This window comes from Scyliorhinus torazame, chromosome 4, assembly GCF_047496885.1.
Source record: "Scyliorhinus torazame isolate Kashiwa2021f chromosome 4, sScyTor2.1, whole genome shotgun sequence".
Lineage (NCBI taxonomy): Eukaryota > Metazoa > Chordata > Chondrichthyes > Carcharhiniformes > Scyliorhinidae > Scyliorhinus > Scyliorhinus torazame.
Window position 1 is genome coordinate 213,387,424 of NC_092710.1, and position 22,897 is coordinate 213,410,320.

General features: G+C 48.9%; 1 protein-coding gene across 2 annotated transcripts in view; it reads right to left on the bottom strand.

Annotated features, from left to right (window-relative positions):
- The window catches only part of LOC140411704 (axonemal dynein light intermediate polypeptide 1-like), a 106,285-nt gene that overhangs the window by 32,802 nt on the left and 50,586 nt on the right, over positions 1–22,897 (bottom strand). The window contains exons 3-5 of one of the 2 annotated variants that reach the window (XM_072500724.1): positions 16,314–16,483; positions 12,256–12,297; positions 8,401–8,579 (exon numbers count right to left, since the gene is read on the bottom strand). In XM_072500724.1, the coding sequence (XP_072356825.1) occupies positions 8,401–8,579; positions 12,256–12,297; positions 16,314–16,483 (391 nt within the window). The remainder of the gene's footprint in view (positions 1–8,400; positions 8,580–12,255; positions 12,298–16,313; positions 16,484–22,897) is intronic. The other variant, XM_072500726.1, reaches the window with a different exon arrangement.

Genomic DNA, 22,897 nt, shown 5'->3' on the forward strand with positions numbered 1-22,897 from the left:
ATTGCCCTGGGGCCAGCGTGGAGACGGCAACCCACGCACATGCGTGGACCCGAGCCGGCCGAGGCGTGCATGTGCGGACCCGCGGCAGCTGTGGTGCGCCGGCATTCGAGCGCCGGAGCTGTGGAAACCACTCCGATGCCGTACTAGCCCCTTAGGAAGGGGTGAATGCCTGGGCATGGAGGCCCTTTGACGCCGGAGTTGCTCACGCCGCTTTTGACGCCGGCGTCAGAACTTGGCCGCAGGATTGGAGAATCCCGGCACATTGGGCAGCACGGTAGCATTGTGGATAGCACAATTGCTTCACAGCTCCAGGGTCCCAGGTTCGATTCCGGCTTGGGTCACTGTCTGTGCGGAGTCTGCACATCCTCCCCGTGTGTGCGTGGGTTTCCTCCGGGTGCTCCGGTTTCCTCCCACAGTCCAACGATGTGCAGGTTAGGTGGATTGGCCATGATAAATTGCCCTTAGTGTCCAAAATTGCCCTTAGTGTTGGGTGGGGTTACTGGGTTATGGGGATAGGGTGGAGGTGTTGACCTTGGGTAGGGTGCTCTTTCCAAGAGCCGGTGCATTCTATGATGATGGCTGCGACCGGAAGTCCACCTTATAAGATTCTAAAGACTCTGCAACAGTTCGTACAGGTTGGAGGATAGCTAATGTAATTCCATGATTTAAAAAGGGAGGGGACTTCCGGTGGCTACCATGGAGTAGGAGGTCGCACATTTGGTAGCTTTTCTCCCGATTTTGTCAGATTATCGGAATAATCGGTGGGGAGTGAGACAGTGGGGAGAAATTCCCCACCAGTATATGGAGCAGTGGACTAGCAGTGGCCTTACAAGGAGACATAGTCGAGCAAAGAAGGCGCATGCAGAACCAGCAGCACAGAAAAGCATGGCGCAGGATCCTGGTGCAGTGTTCAGCGGTACAGCTGGTGAAGTTCTTCGAGGAGAGCATTACCAAACTAAAGAAGGATATGCTAGACCTGATTAAGGCATCGATTTATTGGGTGGAACAGGGGCTAGAAGCCCACGGACGGGCGATCCAGAAGGTGGAGGAAAAGGTGTCCGAGCACGAGGACTATCTAACCGCGTTGGAGGCTGAGGTGGGGCTGATGAAGGACCAACAGAAAAGATTGCAGGAGAAGGTGGAGGATTTGGAGAACAGATCCAGGAGATAGAACCTGAGGATCGTAGGCCTCCCGGAGGGTAGTGAGGGATCCGACGCGAGGGCATATGTGGGAACTATGTTGGAAATGTTGATGGGAGAGGGGACGTTTACTGGAGCTTTGGAGGTGGACAGAACGCATAGAGCACTTGTGAGGAAGCCGCGAGCGAACAAACCGCTGAGGGCGATGGTGGTGCAGATGCACCGGTTCCTGGACAAGGAACAGACTTTGCGGTGGGCCAAGCAAATACAGAGCTGAAAGTGGGATAACTGCGAATTGTGCATCTACCAGGACCTGGGCGCGGAACTGCCCAAAAGGTGAGCCAGATTTAATAGGGCAAAATCGGCCCTCTTCAAGAAGGGGGGTCAAGTTCGGGATGTTATATCCAGCGCACCTGTGGGTCACTTTTGAGGGCCAGGAACTTTACTTTGAATCGCCGGACAAAGCGATGAACTTTATCATGGAGAAAAGGCTGGTTGGGGTCTAAGGACACTGAACCTTGAGGGAGGGCACTGTGGGGTCTATTTGGTTTAAAGTTATTTATGTGAGGTTCTGAGAGCAGCGCTCTCTGCAACAAGGGAGTATTCTTGTTTTTTTGCCCCTTCCTTTTTCTTTGGTTTTCGTTTTGTTAAGATGTTTGAGCAGTGCTCAGAAATGTAATTTAATGTTCTGGTGGGTGATGAGTAGAGGGATTTTTTTTTTCTACTGTTTGTTTACTGGGGACTGTGATGCTCTGAATATGTATGTCCGAGGGGGGGGGGGGGAGAACAATCGGGAGATAGGGTGTCTGACGCCATTGGCGGGAGCTACCAGGATAGCTAGGTGAGCTAGTTCACGGAAGCGCAGTGGGGGGGGGGGGGGGGTGAGCAGGTGATAAGCTTGGTATGGGGGGTTGGGATTGTGGTCCTGCAGATGGGGGGGGGGGGGGGGGGCGGGGGGGGGGGGGAATGCTCTGCTGACAGGAGAGGAACTGTTGCTAGGGGACAAAAGGGAGGTCGAGGATGGCTGATGCCTGAAGGCGGGCCAGAGGAGGCGAGGGACGCGAGCTGGAGGCTGGCCTAAGAAGGGTGATGGCTGATCGGCAGTGGGGTGGGGGCGGGGGAATGCTCTGCTGACAGGAGAGGAACTGTTGCTAGGGGACAAAAGGGAGGTCGAGGATGGCTGATGCCTGAAGGCGGGCCAGAGGAGGCGAGGGACGCGAGCTGGAGGCTGGCCTAAGAAGGGTGATGGCTGATCGGCAGTGGGGTGGGGGCGGGGGGCAGGAAGCCCCCCAACTAGGCTGATCACTTGGAATGTCAGAGGGCTAAATGGGCCGGTTAAGAGGACTCGCGTGTTTGCGCATCTGAGGGGACTGAAGGCGGATGTAGCAATATTACAAGAGACACACCTGAAGGTTATAGACCAGACCAGATTGAGGAAGAGGTGGGTCGATCAAGTATTTCATTCAGGGCTGATTTTATTTAATTTAAGACCAGGGGGGGGATCACGATCCTGATCAACAAACGGGTGGCATTCGAGGCAGGGACAATTATGTTGGACGCAGGGGGCAGGTACATTATGGTTAGTGGGAAGCTTGAGGGGATGCAGGTGGTACTTGTGAATGTATATGCACCAAATTGGGGCGATGTGGAATTTATGAGGCGGGTATTAGGTAAGAATCCGGACCTAGAGTCACATAAGCTGATCAAGGGGGGAGATTTTAATACGGTCATTGACACAGGGTTGGACCGGTCAAAATCTAAGACAGGGAGGGTGCCAGCCGCAGCGAAGGAACTAAAGCGGTTCATGGAGCAGATGGGGGGGGTGGGGGGTGGGGGGGGTGTAGATCCATGGAGGTTTGGACGGCCAAGAGTGAAATTTTCTTTCTTCTCCCATGTGCACAAAGTATATTCTCGGATCAACTTTTTTATCCTGAGCAGGACGATACTGGCAGGGGTGGTTGATACCGAGTATTCGGCGATCGCTGTGTTGGACCGTGACCCACTTTGGGTGGATTTACGGGTGAGTAAGGAGAGAGGGAAAGCCCGCTATGGAGATTGGATGTGGGACTATTAGCAGGTGAGGGGGTGTGCGGGCGGGTGCATCCAGGACTATTTGGAAATAAATGATACGGGGGAGGGCTCGGGAGCAACGGTGTGGGAAGCTCTGAAGGCAGTGGTTAGGGGGGAGTTCATCTTGATACGGGCCCATAGAGAAAAGATGGAATGAGCAGAGATGGATAGGCTGGTTGGGGAGATACGCCAGTTGGATAGGAGATATTCGGAGGCTCCGGTAGATAACCCTGTTATCTACAGGGAAGGTGGTGGAGCAATTGAGGAAGACGAAGAGGGCTGTATATGAGTATGGGGAGAAGGCCAGTAGGATGCTAGCACATCAGCTGATGAAAAGGGAGGCGGCCAGCCAGATAGGGAGAGTAAAGGACAGAAGTGGGAACGCGGTCTTGGACCCAGTAGGGGTGAATGGGGTGTTTAAGGAGTTTTATAGCAAGCTAGTTGGAACCCCCAGCTGGGTTGGAGGGGATGAGGCAGTTGAAGTTCCCGAAGGTAGAGGAAGGACTGGTGGAAGGGTTGGGGGCCCCAATTGAAATTGAGGAAATAACGGAGGGGCTGGAGGCCATGCAGCTGGGCAAAGCCCTGGGACCGGACAGCTACCCAGTGGAATCGGAGATGTTGGGCCCACTGCTGGTGAGGGCATTTAATGAGGCAAAGTGTGTCCTTCCCCCAACAATGTCGCAGGCCTCGATCTCACTGATTTGAAGCGGGAGAAGAACCCTGAGCTATGCAGGTCATACAGGCCAATCTCCCTATTGAATGTGGACGCCAAACTTCTGGCAAAAACTTTGGCCACAAGGATAGAGGACTGTGTTCCGGAGGTGATAGGGTAAGACCAGGCGGGGTTTGTGAAGGGCAGGCAACTTGCGGCCAATGTTAGAAGGCTCCTAAACGTTATCATTATGCCCTCAGAGGGGAGGGGGAGATGGAGGTGGTGGTTGTGATGGACGCGGAGAAGGCCTTTGACCGGCTCGTGTGGAATTATTTGTGGGAGGTGTTAGGAAGGTTCGGGTTTGGACAGGGCTTCATGAATTTGGTGTGGTTGCTGTATCAGGCACCAGTAGCAAGCATGTGAATGAATCGGCTGATGTTGGGCTATTTTAAACTGCACCGGGGACAAGGCAAGGGTGTCCTCTCTCCCCGCTGTTGTTTGTTCTGGCCATAGAGCCATTTGCGCTGTCGTTAAGGCCTTCTAGGAACTGGAAAAGGCTGGTCGGGGGAGGTGGGGGGGGGGTGGTGGCGGTGGGGGGCACACCGGGTCTCGCTTTACACGGACTACCTGCTCCTGTATATTTCTGACCCGTTAGGGGGGATGGGGGAGATTATGCGTATCCTAGGGGAATTCGGTCGGTTTTCGGGGTATAAATTGAATATGGGGAAAAGTGAGATGTTCGCGATCCAGTCGAGGGGGCAGGAGAGTAGACTGGGAGAGCTGCCGCTTAGAATTGTAGGAAGGAGCTTTCGCTATCTGGGAATCCAGGTGGCACGGGAATGGGAGACATTGCACAAGCTAAACTAGTCCCGGATTGTAGAGCAAATGAAGGAAGACTTTAGGAGATGGGACATGCTCCCGCTGTCACTGGCGGGGAGGGTACAGAACGTGAAAATTACAGTCCACCCAGATTTCTGTTTACTTTTCAGTGCCTCCCCATCTTTATCCCGAGGTCCTTTTTTAAACGGGTAAATAGGGTGATTTTGGGCTTTGTGTGGGCGGGTAAAACCCGCAAGTGAAGAAAGTGCTGCTGGAGTGTAGCCGGGGGGAGGGTGGGCTGGCACTGCCGAACGTTTGTAACTACTACTGTGTGTCAAATATAGCCATGATTAGGAAGTGGGTAGTGGAGGCTGGGGGTCGGTGTGGGAACGTGTAGAGGCGGCATCGTATAAGAACACAAGTTTGGGGGCATTGATAACGGCACCTCTGCCGTTCTCGCCGCCCTGGTACTCCACAAGCCCGATGGTGGTTGTGGCCCTGAGAGTCTGAGGGCAGTGGAGCAAATATAGGAGAATGGAGGGAGCATCGGTCTGGGCCCCGATTTACAATAACCATTGGTTCGTACCGGGAAGGCTGGATGGAGGGTTCGGAGATGGCAGAGAGCAGGGATTAAAAGGATGGGAGATTTATTTATAGTTGGGAGCTTCCCCTGTTTGCAGGATTTGGAGGAGAAATTTGAACTGCCAGCAGGGTATAGGTATCTGCAGGTTTAGGTATCTGCAGGTATGGGATTTTTTGAGATTCCGACCTTTCCGCTCCTGCCACCAGCAGGGATACAGGACAGGGTAGTTTCCAGAATGGGGGTGGGAAAGGGGAAGGTACCGGACATCTACAAAGAGCTTATGGAGTCGGAGGAAACTCAGATGGAGGAGCTAAAGGGCAAGTGGGAAGATGAGCTAGGGGGAGAGATAGAGGCGGGTTTGTGGGCGGATGCCTTAGGCAGGGTTAACACATCCTCATCATGTGCCAAGCTCAGCCTGATACAGTTTAAGGTAGTCCACTGGGCACACATGACAGTGGCCTGGATGAGCAAGTTTTTTGGGATCGAGGATAGGTGTGCGAGGTGCACGGGAGGGCCAGCAAATCATGTCGACATGTTTTGGGCATGCCCGAAGCTTAGAAGATTTTGGCACGGTTTCGCTGATGTCATGTCCACGGTACTTAAAACAAGTGTGGTGCCGAATCCAGAGGTGGCGATCTTTGGAGTGTCGGAAGAGCCGGGAGTCCAGGGGGCGAGAGAGGCTGACGTTTTGGCCTTTGCCTCCCTGGTAGCCCGGAGATGGATACTGTTAATGTGCAGGGACTCGAAGCCCCCGAAATCAGAGACCTGGGTTAGCGACATGGCTGGGTTTCTCAGTCTTGAGAAAATAAAGCTCGCCCTGAGTGGGTCAATGTTAGAGTTCGTCCGGAGGTGGCAGCCGTTCGTCGACTTTTTCGGTGAAAATTAAATGTCAGCAGAGGCAGAAATCTGGGGGGAGGGGTGGTTAGGGATGGAAATGTCTTATATACTATGTTCATGTTGTGGTTATTTTTATTATTATATAAACTATAAATACCCGAATAAAATGTCTTTAAAAAAATAAATTTACAAAAAGGGAGGTAGAGAGAAAACAGAATTATAGACTAGTAAGCCTGACATTGGTTGTGGGGAAAATTCTAGAATCCATTATCAAAGATTCTATAGCAGAGCACTTGGGAAACAGTGGCAGGATCGGAAAGAGTCAGTATGTATTTATGAATGGGAAATCATGCATGGCAAATCTACTGGAATTCTTTGAGGATGTAACCTGGCGAGGGGGGGCCGGTGGACGTGGTTTACTGGGACTTTCAGAAAGCTTTCAACAAAGTCCCACATAAGAGATAAGTGTGTAATTTTAAAGCACATGGGATTTGGGGTAGTGTATTGAGATGAATAGAAAACTGATTGGCAGACAGGAAATAAAGAGTAGGACTGAACAGTTCTTTTTTTTCAAATAGCAAGCAGTGACTATTGGGGTACCGCAGGAATTGGTGTTGGGATCACAGCTATTCCTATATATATATATATATTAATGATTTAGATGAGGGTACTAAATGTAATATCTGCAAATTTGCAGATGACACAAAGCTGAATGAGAGGGTGAGCTGTGAGGAGGAACCAGAGATCCTTCAGTGTGACTTGAACAAGTTGGGTGAGTGGGCAAATGAGCAGTTTAATGTGAGGGTTTCCATTTTGATAGTACAAAGGGGAAAGCATATTATTATCTGAATGCATATAAATTAGGAGAGGGGAAATTGCAATGAGACCTGGGTGTCCTCGTACACCAGTCACTGAAGGTAAGCATGCAGGTGCAGCAGACAGTAAAGTTGGCAAATGGTATGTTGGCCTTCATGGCGAAAGGTTTCGAGTACAGGAGCAGGGATGTCCACACCTGGAATATTGTGTGTAATTTTGGTCTCCTTATCGGAGGAAGGATATTCTTACTCCAGAGTGAGTGCAGAGAAGGTTTACCAGGCTGATTCCTGGGATGGCAGGACTGACATATGAGGAGATATTGGGTTGGTTAGGATTGTATTCACCGGAGTTCAGAAGAATGAGGGGGATCTCATAGAAACCAAAAAATTCCAACAGGACTAGCCAGGGAAGATGCAAGAAGGATGTTCCCGATGGTGGAAGCATCCAGAAGCAGAGGTCACAGTCTGAGGATATGGGATAGACTGTTTAGGACAGAGATGAGGAGACATTTCTTCACCCAAAGAGTGGTTAGCCTGTGGAATTCACTACCACAGAAAGTAGTTGAAGCTAAAACATTGTATGTTTTTAAGAAACAGTTAGATATAGCACTTGGGGCAAAGGGGATCAAAGGATATGGGGGAAAGCGGGATCAGGCTATTGAGTTGGATGATCAGCCATGATCATAATGAATGGCGGAGCAGGCTCATAGGGCTGAATGGCCTCCTGCTCCTCTTTTCTATATTCCTATGGTAAGATTCCCTCGGTGCTGACGAATCTGTATTCTCTTCTTCAAAAAAAACATAGCTATAAGATGTTTATTTATGTGTTCTTTGTTTTTTTTTCTGTAAGGGGGGGGGGGTTTGTTGAAAATATGTAAAAAATTTGAATAAAAATATTAAAAATAAATAAATAAATCCTGGAATACACTGTCCTGACTAGCAAGCTGCCTCAGCTTAAGTCTACTGCTTCAAGGCACATTCCGATTATGAGTCACTGGGCCAAAAATAATAAAATTGATCAAAAGGAAATGGGAAAATTGAGAAATCAAAAGGAAGAACTATTAAAAATTTTCTTTTTATAAATTAGAGTACCCAATTCATTTTTTCCAATTAAGGGGCAATTTAGCATGGCCAATCCACCGACCCTGCACATCTGCCACCTCAGCTTTGACAAAGAGTCATCGGACTCGAAATGTTAGCTCTTTTCTCTCCCTACAGATGCTGTCAGACCTGCTGAGATTTTCCAGTATTTTCTCTTTCGTTTCAGATTCCAGCATCCGCAGTAATTTGCTTTTACCCTGCATATCTTTTGGGTTGTGGGGGCGAAATCCACACAGACACGGGGAGAATGTGCAAACTCCACACGGACAGTGACCCAGAGCCGGGATCGAACATGGGACCTCGGCGTCGTGAGGCAGTAGTGCTAACCACTGCGCCAACCTGCTGCCTCAAAAGGAAGAACTCTAACACTAGTGATAACTCACATGATTTCGCAGGTGAATCTTTTCTAGATCTCCTTGCAGAGCCTTCCTCAAGCCAAATGCAACACTGCTTTCATACAAGGTTTCATGAGTCCCGAGAGTCATGACAATTTCATTACGAATTCTAAGAAGCAACAATCCACGTTCTGGGCAGTTGATGGTGACCTGTCTAATGAGCTCATCTGTAAAATAATTCAAATCAAACACAGTACTACTGTACTAAAATAGTCACAGTTTCCAGAATTAACCACTATCATTTTAAAATATGTGAAAAAGCCTTACAAAATATCTTTTGTAATCTTTACAATCTTTACAAAACTTGAAAGTTTGATTTATTTAACCTTTCCTACACAGTAGCAAATTAACTCAATCCACAGACGCCCTTCTTTATGTATCATGTAAAAACAAGTTAAATATCAGCCTTATTAAAACTACACTCTGATTGGGTCAATCTTTGGAACTCTGACATCTGTTTGATTAAAAAACAAACCTTCCAGGTAGTCAGAGGTCATTGTTTGCATTGTTAGTCTGATTTGGAAATAATAGAATGGAATCCAGTGCAAAACAACTGAAGTATTAAATTCCAATAAATTAGGGCAGCATGGTGGCACAGTGGTTAGCACTGCTGCCTCACGGCGCTGAGGACCCGGGTTTGATCCTGGGTCACTGTCCGTGTGCAGTTTGCACATCCTCCCTGTGCCTGCGTGCGTTTCACCCCCACAACCCCAAAAATGTGCACGGTAGGTGATTGGCCATGCTAACGTTGCTGTAAAAACATCGAGGTGAACTGGGTTGAGATGGGAGCATATTCTCCCATATCATGAGAGACCCCACTAACTCTGAATATTGCTACCCCCGCAGCCCCCCCCCCCCTTCCCCCGCAGCAGGTTCCCAGGTGAGCCATGCAATTTGCCAGTCTTTAGCAGGACCAGAAGATCAAGTCGACGGCCATTGGCAAGCCGCCTCCAACACCGGAAAACATTCTGTGGGGAAAGACAGGAAATCCCAGCCATCATCTTACCAGCATTGAGCAAGGTGGCAGATGGCTCTCTTGCACAGAGGTCAATTGAGCCACTTAACTGGTCAATTAAGGGAGTCTTTCCACCACAGCTGATTATCAGCAGCTTGTGTTGCTTTTCCTTTTCTCATTATTTCATTTTAATTGTTTGGATCCTACCTGCTAAAGACAGAAGGCGGTTGTTCCACCTTTGTAGATTCACTCTAACACACTAAATCAGACTTGAGTAGCTTAATTTCTGAAGTGAGACCCAATAATGGGCCACCTGGATCCCCAAATAATGGAAACTAGTATTAGAAAGGCGGAAAGGTAAAGAGTTCAACTGAGCTCTACCCCTCCATTGACTAGAGGCACTCAACACTCTATTGCCAAGGCTCTCTTGGTCTATCGCCAAGGCAAACAAAAGTGGGAAAGAGGGCCGCCCTGTCTAGTGCCCTATTTAAGAGGACGTAATCTGAGTGTAGAGTGTTCGTGCGAATGCTGGTAGGAGGGATATTATACAACAAATGAATCCAAGAGGCAAATTTATCGTCGATCCAAATCTCCCGAGAATCACAAATAGATATTGCGCATCCGAGGGATCCTCGATGGAGGTAGAAAGACACACATAAACGTTATTGCCTTCCAGCAGAGTAGTATCTAGTCTTCAGAGTGGACATTGGACAGGGCCGGACTCTTAACAGTAGATCGACAAAATGTGGAGCGTGGTCAGAGGGAGGAGAGCCCTATCAAAAACTTTAAAAATCAATGTAGGAATATGGATGATGGACATGTGAGAAAAAAGTAAAATCCCGTTTGGGCGCAAAAAACAACAGGGACCCGCCCCCCTCCCATCTGTGCCATAAAAAAGAGGACAAAGCCCTGGCCATCCCAGATGGGACAAGAGAATTAGATTTGGAACGATTGAAATTAGAGTCCAAAACGCAGTTCAGGTTGCCTCCTAAGATCAGCTTGCGGGTGTCAACGTTGGAGATACAGTTTAAGAGAGATTTGAAAACATTTGAGTCTAGAACAATACAGCACAGGAACAGGCCCTTTGGCCCTCCAAATTTGACCTGGTCATGATACCACCCTTGGCCAAACTCTCAGCACATAATAGTGTAATTTCCTTCTATACCCATCCTGTTTGTTGAGATGCCTTTTGGACGCCGTTAATGTAACTGCTTCCACAACCTCCCTTGGCAACGCAAACCTAGCACTCACCTCCCTCTGTGTAAAAACCTGCCTTGCACATCTCCTCTAAGCTTTGTTCCACAGACCTTAAACCAAAGCCCCCTAGAGACTGACCCCTCCACCCTGGGAATGAATGCCTGCCCATCCACTCTATCCATGCACCTCATAATCTTGTAGACTTCTATCAGGTCGCCCTTCAACCTCCGTGGTTCTAATGAAAACAATCCAAGTCTATTTAGCCTCTCCGCATAGCTAACACCCTCCAGACCAGGCAACATCCTGGTAAACCTCCTCTGCACCCTCTCCAAAGCCTCCACATCCTTCTGGTAGTGTGGCGACCAGAATTGTGCGCAATATTCCAAGCACGGACTTACCAAGACTCTATGCAACTGCAGCATTACTTGCCAGTTTTTAGACTCGATGCCCCATCAATTGAAGGCAAGCATTCTGTATGCTTTCTTGACTACCTTGTCCACTTGTGTTGCCGCTGTCAAAGATCTGTGGACCTGTATGCCCAGATCTCTCTGACTTTCTAAATTCCTAAGATTTTGCCATTTACTGTATATTTCCCCTCTATGTTAGACCTACCAAAATGCATTACCTCACGTTTGTCCAGATTAAACTGTTTGCCATTTCTCTGCCCAAGTCTCCAACCTATCTATGTCCTAAACTGTATCCTCTGACAATCCTCAACATTATCTGCCACTCCACCAACCATGGTGTCATCCGCAAAATTACTAATTAGACCAGCTACATTTTCCTCCCAAGTTTATGTATACTACAAACAACAGAGGCCCCAGCACAATTCCCTGTGGAAAACCTTCCATTCAGAAAAACACCCTTCTACTGCTACCCTCTGCCTTCTGTGACTGAGCCGGTTCTGTATCCATCTTGCCACCTCAATTCTGATCCCGTGTGATTTCACCTTTTGTACCAGTCTACCATGAGGCACCTTGTCAAAGGCTTTACTGAAGTCCATATAAACAACATCCACCACCCTCCCCGCATCATCTTTGTCACCTCCTCAAAAAACTTAATCACCTTAGTGAGGCACGCCCTTGCCTTCACAAAACCATGCTGTCTATCGCTAATGTATCCATTTGTTTCCAAATGGGTATAAATCCTGAGAATGCTCTCCAATAATTTACTTACTACCAACATGAGGCTCACTGGCTTATAGTTTCCTGGATTATCCCTGGTACCTTTCCTAAACAGCGGTACCAACATTAGCTATTCCCCAGTCCTCTGGGATCTCACCTGTAGCCAATGAGGATACAAAGATGCCAGTCAAGGCCCCAGCAATTTCCTCCCTGGCTTCCCTCAGTATTCTGGGGTAAATCCCATCTGGCCCAGGAGACTTGTCTACCTTAATGTATTTTATAACACCCAATACCTTCTTTTTGACGTCAACATGACCCAGACTATCCACACACCCTGCTCAAGAATCATCTTCCACAAAATCCTTTTCTTTGGTGTCATCCCAGTTAGGGCGTAAACGTTAACCATGACTATCGATGTGTTCAACCAGGAGCCACACACAATAATACACCGACCACTGGGGTTGGCCATAATCTGAAAGGAGGAGAACTGAACTCAATTATTAATTAAAATTGCCAACCCCTGGCTCTGCCATCAAAACTGGAGTAAAAAACCGGCCCAAACCAAACCTTCCGTATGCTGGTCCAGACCTTGACATGCAAGTGGGTTTCCTGCAAGGAAACAACATTGGAGTTTAGGCTCTTAAAATGGGAAAGTGCCTTCAACCATTTTACTGGGCCATTCAGACCCCAAACATTTCAGGTAAGCAAATGAATTGGAGGTCTCCCATCACTCCTTATTTCAGAGTCAGTCTTTCCCAGAGAGATACCAAACAAGGTTCACTGAAAAGGTGAAGTAAAGAAATTCAGCTAAGTTGGCAACCGAGACAAGTCAGATGATTCGACAAAGGAGAACCCACAGATACCATCCACAAACTAACACTAAAATCATTTCATGCCTGTCCAAAATACCTTATCCCAAAACCTACAGTTAACGAAACACAAGATAGAAACTGGGCGGCATGGACAAGCTGGACTGAACGGCCTGTTTCCAAGCTGTAAACATCTATGACTCTGTACCAACTAACTACACGCTCTAAGCTCATTCTCACAGATTATCGTGAAAAGCTCCAGAAATGCCTCGGTGAGTGGTTGGCGCCGGGTTTCCTGTTGTGAAGTCCCCACCTACTATGCTGGAGTCAGCACTTAGTCTCCAGAACGGAGAAACCAGCCCACATTTTTTAAACAATTCACAAGACGGTTACCAACAGTTCTTTCTTACAGGAGTATGTCATACACAACTTGCACCAAGAGACTGCCAGTGGAGAAGAAACAAGCCTGCCTCAACACCCTCTTCCCAGTGAAGGCAAACTTGCAGGCTATCATGGGCAGGCGGAGCGTGACGGCCTGGTCAGGCTATTGTGGGCAGACAGAGAGTGATGGCCTGCACAGGCTGTCGTGGGCAGGGGATGAATAACAGCCTGCACAGGCCATCATGGGCAGGGAGAGAGTGATGGCTTGCACAGGCCATCATGGGCAGGGAGAGAGTGATGGCCTGCACAGGCCATCATGGGGACGGGAAGAGTGATGGCCTGCACAGGCCATTGTGGGCAAAAGAGAGTGACGGCCTGCACAGGCTATCGTGGGTAAGGGAGAGTGATGACCTGCACAGGTTATCATGGGGACGGGATGAACGACGGCCTGGTCAGGCTATCGTGGGCAGACAGAGAGTGATGGCCTGCACAGGCTGTCGTGGGCAGGGGATGAATAACAGCCTGCACAGGCCTTCATGGGCAGGGAGAGAGTGATGGCCTGCACAGGCCTTCATGGGCAGGGAGAGAGTGATGGCCTGCACAGGCCTTCATGGGGACGGGAAGAGTGATGGCCTGCACAGGCCATTGTGGGCAAAAGAGAGTGGCGGCCTGCACAGGCTATCGTGGGTAAGGGAGAGTGATGGCCTGCACAGGTTATCATGGGGACGGGATGAATGACGGCCTGGACAGGCTATCGTGGGCAAGAGAGAGTGACGGTCTGCACAGCCCATCATGAGCAAGGGAGAGTGACAGCGTGCACATTTGTGGTAATGCTGGAGGTATCATGCAGATCCTTCTCATAGCTTCTCATCGTTTTCACCTTTCTATTTCTATCTCAGCCGACGTACTCTGCACAACAAACTGCAGTTGGCTTTCAGCAGCCACTTCTCCCTTTACACTCCCTTCTTGTTAATATCTAACCCATCCCTCTCTTTCATCTCAAGTGCTGAAAATATGCTTAAACAAAGCAAGCCTTCCGGATGATCCAACATCACTTGGTCTGGCCTTACCAAGCAGCATCTCAGATACTGGCACCTAGTGTACCTTATAGTTTGTGCTAGAAGACAAGTCTTCACGGCACTGGGTACAAATATAGGTGGTGCCTATGCCTGATTGACCAGACAAATGCCAGCTTTCCAAAGGGGAAAATTGAATACTGGGTGTGCTGTAAAGCACTCAGATGCAGACTTCAACTGCCAAGGTTGCCGAAAAAGGCTGAACGGCATATGGTGTCTTATTAGGTACAGAACATAGAACGTAGAACATACAGTACAGAAGGAGGCCATTCGGCCCATCGAGCCTGCACCGACCCATTTAAGCCCTCACTTCCACCCTATCCTTGTAACCCAATAACCCCATCTAACCTTTTTTGGACTCTAAGGGCAATTTAGCATGACCAATCCACCTAACCTGCACGTCTTTGGACTGTGGGAGGAAACCGGAGCACCCGGAGGAAACCTACGCAGACACAGGGAGAACGTGCAGACTCCGCACAGACAGTGACCCAAGTGGGAATCGAACCTGGGACCCTGGTGCTGTGAAGTCACAGTGCTAACCACTATGCTACCGTGCTGCCCACTCCCAGCAAGCATGGATGCACTGGTTCAGAGCATGAAGGAATTCAGCTTTAGTTTGTGTCAAAGCTTCACAGAGAACATGAATATAATTGTGTCGAACATGGACTGAGCAGTCAGCTCCAGCAACAAGATGCCTGCCATAATTGAACCTCTGCTAACATGTCTGATTCTGCCATTAGGAAAGCTAAGATGGCTGCCACTCCTGCATTATGGTCCCATATAAAGCTGGAAGTATGCTAAATGCCAGCTAAATCTGACTACCCTTGTCTAAACCGAGGTGCTGCCCTAAAGGCCAACAGGTCACCCACAACGATTATCTGAACCGTCCTTAAATGTAAACTCAACAACCCTGCAACTATCAAAGCAGTAGCCACTGGGATAAACCCCTCATAGGTGCAATAGGATATGTAACTGAACAATTAAGACAGACAGTAGGGGGTTGCACAAGGGTGGTTCATTATTATATCTGTTCAGTATTATGCAGATGGATTGGAGCTGTTGGATAAATTACATTTTTGTTCTGGATTTGGAGTTTGATATGGCTGGGGTTCAAGGAAGACAAGCAGATGATAGTGGCAATGATGATGATAAAGATTACAGAGCTCTGGGTGGATTGGGGAATGGGACGGTTGGTTCATGTGAAGCGTTCCTCATTGAATTGTTCGCTAAGAACCCTGGAAGCTATAGGTTCCAGTGGTCAGTCCTGCTCTTTCTCCTCTTCATTACGTCTTCCACTCCCCCACCAACTTTCCCTCCTCCTGCTACACTTCGTCATGCCACGTGGTGGGAAGGGCTGGACCTCAAAGTCATGCAGCAGGCTACTGGAAATTTAAACACTTACTGCATTGGAAAGCTCCTCCCAATTGTCCAATTGATTGCTCAAGCACAACAGTTGGCTGAATTAAGTTTCTGGTGGCCACATGGCATCTTAAGTTGAATGCCACTTTATGATCTTTTGTTAAAACAAACTTATACGCTGCCCTTATTTAAACATGTCCTTGGATAAATATACAAGCTTCATGGATTTGAACTCTTCAACAGTCCATGGGAAAGACTCTGTCCTCGACAGGTATCAGCAAGCCAAAGAATAGGCCTCCTCCAGTAGCTCTCTGGTCCGGATGTCTAACTTTGGCAACTCTCTTGACAGTACAAAAGGATTTTAAAACAAGAGGAGAAAAAAAATGTTCCGTTGCATACCTTGCTTTCCAAAGGTCCTGCCATCCATGGAAATTTATCATAATCAAAATATAATGATCTACCTCTTTAGAAAGTCTTCCTTGATTAAACTGGCGTCACATTCAGCAAATGTTGGCTTTCTCGGATTTCTGTAACTACCATTTTCTCCAAAATTGAGCCATCCCCCAATCATCATAATTAATAGGTCAAGGAATTTTGTTATTAATAGGCACGCTTTGATCGTTAACTTATTTTTTTCAACATATTCACCTTGCATAAATATGTAAGGTATCAGTGACATGGCTGTCGCATGTGAGCATGATTCACGCAGCATTATCACCAAAAGAGCCTTCAGGCTAACTCATGTATGATTTAGCCATCATTGATACTTAGTGTTTTCGTATTCGTGTATGAAAACTGGAAAATACACAAAAACCCAAAGGTGTACATATCGGAGAGATTAAATATTAAATATTAAATGTTTTAATGCTAAATGGGAAAATTTGATCTTGATCTTTGAATATTGCCAGGACAAAAGATTAAGCAAGTAAATCATAAATCCGTAGATCATGAAAGAACTGAAGACTTAATTTCTGTATATTTGAATAGAGGCATCTCTTACCAAGGCATTGTGCATATAATTCCCGCCGAACAGGGCAAATGCCAGTCATCCGGGCTTGCCTTTGTTGCAGTTTTCGATCTAATTGGTCCTGCAAATTTATCACATCTGTTCGTGTGGCTGGAAAGGTAGATATATATTGAACCCACAGATTCCCATCTTCTGCCCATTGTCTGGAAAAAGGAAGAAATATTAAACTATAACATTTCCATCTCACAGTCACTGTAATGTTTTCCCAGCAGGTATATTGGCTGGCTGAAGTTATCCCTCATTAAGTTCTGTAAGATTGACATCTTTCTGGTTTCTGAACCAATATTAATGTTGTTCCACTTCCTTTCACAATGGGACATGGTAAACATCCATCACCTCTGGAAGGTGATGCAATAAGCCAACTGTTACCCTTTTGCAACACAGAAGAGTTTATGAATAAAAAAAGAAAGCAACTCTATATTGCCTCCAATATAGAAAACATGCTGAAATCTTTACAGGCAGGGGAAAAGGCGACATACTAAGTTAAATAGAAAAAAATGTTCTGCTCTTACACTATATAATTGTGCATTGGTATTTTTTCTCCATTATCCACTCTTTTTGCCATATGACATCCATGGCCAATGGTAATTAAAAGCTTTGGAGTTAAATTTCTGCAGGATATTATCATTTGTCCATTATCATTTTCACAGAAGATGCATTGAAACTCTGGAGAAGTGGGCACCAACAGATTATTTGAGATTTCCAAGGATCCTCTGCTGATGATGGTGGATGATGTGAATTTTGTGTCTATCATCTGTCTAATGTATTCATAAAGAAGGAAGCATGACTGGGTGGCTCAAATTGCACATTCATCAGAAAACATCCAACTAAAAATACTTATTTGACTCACTTGAAAGATTTCTATTCACAGAAAGGAATGAATCACAGCTTTGATTTATTTCAAGCTCCTTTTGGAGAGCACTTATCTTCCCAATCAACCTCATCATATCTCCCTATTTATAACAAAATAGTTCAAATTTAATGTTTCCTTTGAGATTCTGTTCACATAGACTATTGAAAGATTCAGCACACTATTGCTTTTGAAACAGTTTTGTATTGAGTGTGATATTGTTGATTTCTTAATGTGTATTGGAACGTGAGCCAGAGCTTGGCTGGGTACAGCATCCCAAACCTTACACTATTTCTGTATGGCCCTATTAAATTCAGCCCATCACTTGACCAGATTGGCTTCAATATCCTGATGAATCCGTAACCGGTGGCCTTCCCAGTTATGGTGTTTTGTTTGTCATGCTCAGCGCAGAATTAATTCCCGGTCCTGCTACCGATGCATCTTGGCAGCCATCGCTCGTGGCTGTTCTCTGGTTTTGGGCTTTGGGTGAAGTGACCGGTGAGCTCTGTCGATTTCTGCTGAGTTGGGGAAGCTACCCCTTCCCACCAGATTGCCCAGTACTTGGGCCATATAGTCGATGGGGTTCCTACCTTCAATCCCATCCTGTACGCCCATGATTCATAGGTTTTGCCGCCTCGACCAGTTCTCCTGGTCCTTGACTTTTCCCTTCAGGTTCCCTTGTGTGGCGACCTGCCTGGCCACCTCCTTTTCCAGGGTGATGATCCAGTCACACTGGTCTGTTGCAGCCCTTTCCAGCTCCTTGATTGTTTCTTCCTAAGCTTCCAGTCGCCTTTCTGCCACCTGCTTGGTCACCATAGCTATGCCACCTGCACCCTTCACCCTGTACCCTTGTATGTCCGATTTTTTTTCTTCTCAATGTTCTCTCAATTCTGTTGAGAGAAGCATCCTCCCCACCCTGGTGTGTGTGTGGGGGGGGCTTCTCGTGCGGCGTGTCAGTCCCTCTCGCTCTGGCGAACCCTGGGTTTCGCCGTCTCGAGAGTCGGCCACTTCAGTCATTTACTTGTCCTGTCTTTTTCCACTCCTGGTCTTCGCTGGGGACGAGAGTGGAAGGAGAGGGTGGTATGAACGAACACAGCAAAGCGTAGGAGAAGGTGAGGGGAATGGCGGACAGGGAGCCCAGATATCAGGCGACGGGAGGACGGACAACTAGCCCCGGGAGGGGGGCCACCACACTAGCGGAGTACCTAGCACTGGAGAGCGTGCAGGAGAGAGAGGCCGTGGCACATCGCCCGCAAGGGAGCAAGGCTTGGATAGGGGTGGGGGGCAGACATCGGTCATAGGGGGACAACTAGGGGAAGAAACGGGAAGGGATGGGAGTAGCTACAGGGTAGGGGGGCAAAGATGATGGGGGGTGGGGGATAAGAGACCACAAGGGAGAGATAGGTAAAAACAAAAGGATGCATTAGGCTGGCTACAACAGGACACAGGTAGCGACTTGGAATAAAATGGCGCTGTAGGCAACCACTTGGGAGGGTCCCTGAACAAAGGGCAACCCTGGAGTGCAGGAGCTCACCCACATGGAAAACTCACGGTTGGTGGCCATGTTGGATGCCCCTGGACAAAGGGAAACCTTGGAGCGCAAGGACCCAACCTCATAGGGAGAACAGCGACTGCAGCCATTTTGGACGGCCCCCTAACAAAGGGAATCACTGGAGTGCAAGGGCGCAACGACCAGGCAAGTAGGGTTGATCCCACAGAAGCGGGGGGGAATAAAAGTCCCCCATCAGGATAGTCATCTGGAAAGTTCGGGAGCATGGAAAGGAATAGTGCGGGGGGGGAATAGAGCATAGGGTGTCCTTATATGCCGACGACTTGCTGCTGTATGTGTCGGAGCCGAGTGCGTCGATAGGAGGAATATTGGAGCTACTGCGGGTATTTGGGTCTTTCTCGGGATACAAGTTGAACCTGGACAAGAGTGAGTACTTTGTGGTGTCTCGGCCGGGGGTGGGGGTAGGGGTGGGGGGGCTGCCATTCCGTAGAGCAGGGACTCATTTTAGGTATCTGGGGGTGCAGGTTGCCCGGGAGTGGGGGAGGCTTCGCAGGTACAACATCACTAGTTTGGTGGGGGGAGTGAAAGCCGATCTGGCAAGGTGGGACGGCCTTCCTATGTCACTGGCAGGTCGGGTACAGGCGGTTAAAATTAATGTGTTGCCGCGATTCCTGTTTATTTTTCAATGCCTACCGATTTTCCTGCCAACGTCTTTTTTCAGGGAGATTGAGGGAAGGATTACCTCATTCATATGGGGAGGGAAGGTGGCCAGAGTGAGAAAGGTGCTGCTACAGAGGGGAAGGCAGGCAGGGGGTTTGGGTCTCCCGAACTTGTTGTACTACTACTGGGCGGCGAATGTGGAGAAAGTGTGGAGCTGGGTCAGAGGGGTGGATTCTCAGTGGGTCAGAATGGAGGAGAGTTTGTGCAGGGGGTCGGGGCTGAAGGCACTTGCAACAGCGCCGCTCCTGATAGCTCCGGGGAAATATTCAGGGAGTCCGGTAATAATAGCTTCATTGAAAATCTGGAGGCAGTTTCCCCAACACTTCGGGTTGGGTTTAGGGTCAAGGGAAATGCCGATTCGGGGGAACCACAGATTTGAGCCACGGAGGTGGGATGGAAGTTTTCGGAAATGGGAAGAGAAGGGGATTAAGACGCTAAAAGATTTGTTTCTTCGGGGTCGGTTTGCAGGATTGAGGGAGCTGGAAGCGAAGTACGGGCTAGAGCAGGGTGGGAGGAAGAGCTGGGAGAGGTTATAGGGGAGTGGGTCTGGTGTGAGGTGCTCCGGAGAGTGAATGCCTCCACCTCATGTGCGAGGTTGGGGCTGATACAGCTAAAGGTGGTATATAGAGCGCACCTCACGAGGGCGAGGATGAGCCAATTTTTTGAAGGAGTAGAGGATGTGTGTGAGCGTTGCGGAGGGGGGGGGGGGGGAGCACGCAAATCACGTTCATATGTTTTGGTCCTGTCCAAAGCTAGTGGAGTACTGGAAGGAGGTGTTTAGGGTAATTTCCAAGGTGGTGCGTGTGAAACTGGACCCGGGTCCCCAGGAGGCCATATTCGGGGTGTCGGACCAGCCAGGGTTGGAAATGGGAGCGGAGGCAGATATCATAGCCTTCGCCTCGTTGATCGCCCGAAGGCGGATCCTGCTGGGATGGTGAGCAGCCTCTCCACCCTGTGCCCTGGCGTGGCGGGGGGACCTGTTGGAATGCTTGACCCGTGAGAAGGTTAAGTTCGAACTGAGGGGAAGCTCGGAGGGGTTCTACAAGTCATGGGCACTATTTATTATGCACTTTCAAGAACTGGATAACATCGAACATTAGTTGGGGGGATGGGTGGGGGGGTGGGGTGGGGGGGGGGGGGGTAGGGGGGCTGTGTAGATTAAGGGTGACTATGGGGAATCCCTGATTCCTTTTTGTCATTTGTTTATGTAAACATGTGGGCTGAGGTTTGGGGGTTGGTGGGCGGATGGGATCGTTGTTATTATGGGGATTGACATATCTTGCTGATTATTGTTTATTGTGGATGGGTGTAAATGTGGGGGAAAATGTGAAAAAGGAGGAGAATAAAAAAAAAATTTTTTTTAAAAGGATAGTCATCTGGAACGTCAGGGGGTAAACAGCCCAGTGAAGAGATCCAGAATCTTCGCCCACCTGAAAGTATGAAAGCCGACATAGTCTTCCTCCAGGAGACGGACCTGAGAGAGAAGGACCGAGTAAGGAAGGGCTGGGTGGGACATACCTACCATTCCTGCTACGGGACGAGGGCCAGTGGGGTAGCCATACTGTTAAATAAGAGGAAGATGTTCACAGCGACAAGGACTATTATGGACCCGGGGGACGGTACATCATGGTCAGCGGTGTCCTAGATGGGGCACCGGAAGTCCTGGTGACCATGTACGCTCCCAATTGGGACGGCATGGAGTTTGTAAAGAAGACTATGCCGGAAATCCCCGACATAGAGAAACACCAACTGCTCATGGGGGGACTTTAATTGTGTACAATACCCCTGGATGGACAAGTCAAATCCCAAAATGGGAAAGACCTCCAAATATGGCGAAGGAACTCGACACATTCATGGGACAGATGGAGGCGGTATACCCATGGCGATTCACCCACCCCGCCTGCCGCAAGAATGCCACGGGCGTGCCATATACAAACAAGAACTCCATTGACCTTGTGCGGGATTCTCTGTTCGCCAGGTGGACGCAACGGGAGAATCCCACCCATAGTGTGTATTCACAGATTGACTTCTTTGTTGTGGCAAAATCGGTACTTTCAGGGCCAGTAAGAGCAGAATACCACGCCATTGTAATCTTCGCGAGGAAAACAGAGCACCAACTCCGCCAGGTACAGGGGACCATATATGAGCATGGAGACAAGGCCAGCTCACCAGCTGAGAAAACAGACAGCCATGGGGGAAATAGTCCAGATTAGGGACAGCAAAGGCAAATTAGTAGTGGAGCCGGAAAAGGTCAACAAGGCATTTAAGACCTTCTACCGGGGGCTGTACACCTCCAAGCCCCCAGCAGGTGTCTTGAGAATTAAGTAGTTCCTTGATGGACAGGACATGCCAGTCATGGGGGAGGTTAGGAGATGGGGATTGGAAGCATTGGCAGAACTGGGAGAAGTCATGGAGAATATTAGCTCCACGATGTGGGGAAGGCTCCGGGACCAGACGGTTTCCCAGCGATGTAGTCACCACTAGCAGTATTATATGTATTACGGCAAGACACGTATAGTAGAGGTACATGGGTAAATCCCTGCCTGCTGGCTCCGCCCAGTAGGCGGCGGATAAATGTGTGTGCTCGCCGGTGCTGCAGCCATTCTGGTGGCAGCTACAGGAGGCACAACATCTTTGCTCAATAAAGCCTTGATTATTCCACGAGTCTCGTCTTTGTGGTAATTGATCGTGCATCAATTTATTGAGCAAAGATTTTTAAAACGATGGATCTTCGCATCAAGCCTGATCGCCTGCAGCTAACCCGTCAAGCAGCCAACGCTACATCCGCTTTTGACCACTGGCTAGCCTGCTCCGAAAGCTACCTCTGAACATCCGCTGAGGAACCCTCGGACGCGCAGAAGCTCCAAGTCCTTTATTCACGGGTGAGCCCTGACATTTTTCCTCTCATCCGGGATGCGCCCACTTACTCCGAAGCGATGGAGCTCCTGAAGGGACATTAAGTTCGGCCAGTCAACCAACTATATGCCAGGCACCTCCTGTCCGCGAGAGAGCAACACCCCGGTGAGTCTCTGGATGATTTCTGGTGTGCCCTGCACATCCTGGGGAGGAACTGTGACTGCCAGGCAGTTTCGGCAGTCCAGCACACGTACTTTTAATCCGAGACGCCTTTGTTATGGGCATGAGGTCTGCGTACATCCGCCAGCGCCTACTGGAAGGGGGTACGTTTGATCTTGCGGGAACTAGGCAGCTCGCCAACTCGTTAGAAGTGGCCTCCCGTAACGTCCAGTCGTAAGCCCCCGACCGCGCGGCACCCTCGCGGGCCCCACCAGCTGCCGACACCAGCTCACCGCAAGCCTGCGCCGCGAGGCAGCCAGCCAACTCTGGGGGGCCCAGGTGCTATTTTTCCGGGCAGAACAAACACCCCCGGCAGCGCTGCCCGGCGCGGAGCGCGACCTGCAACGGATGTGGAAAGAAGGGACACTATGTTTCTGTTTGCCAGGCCCAGTCAGTTGCCGC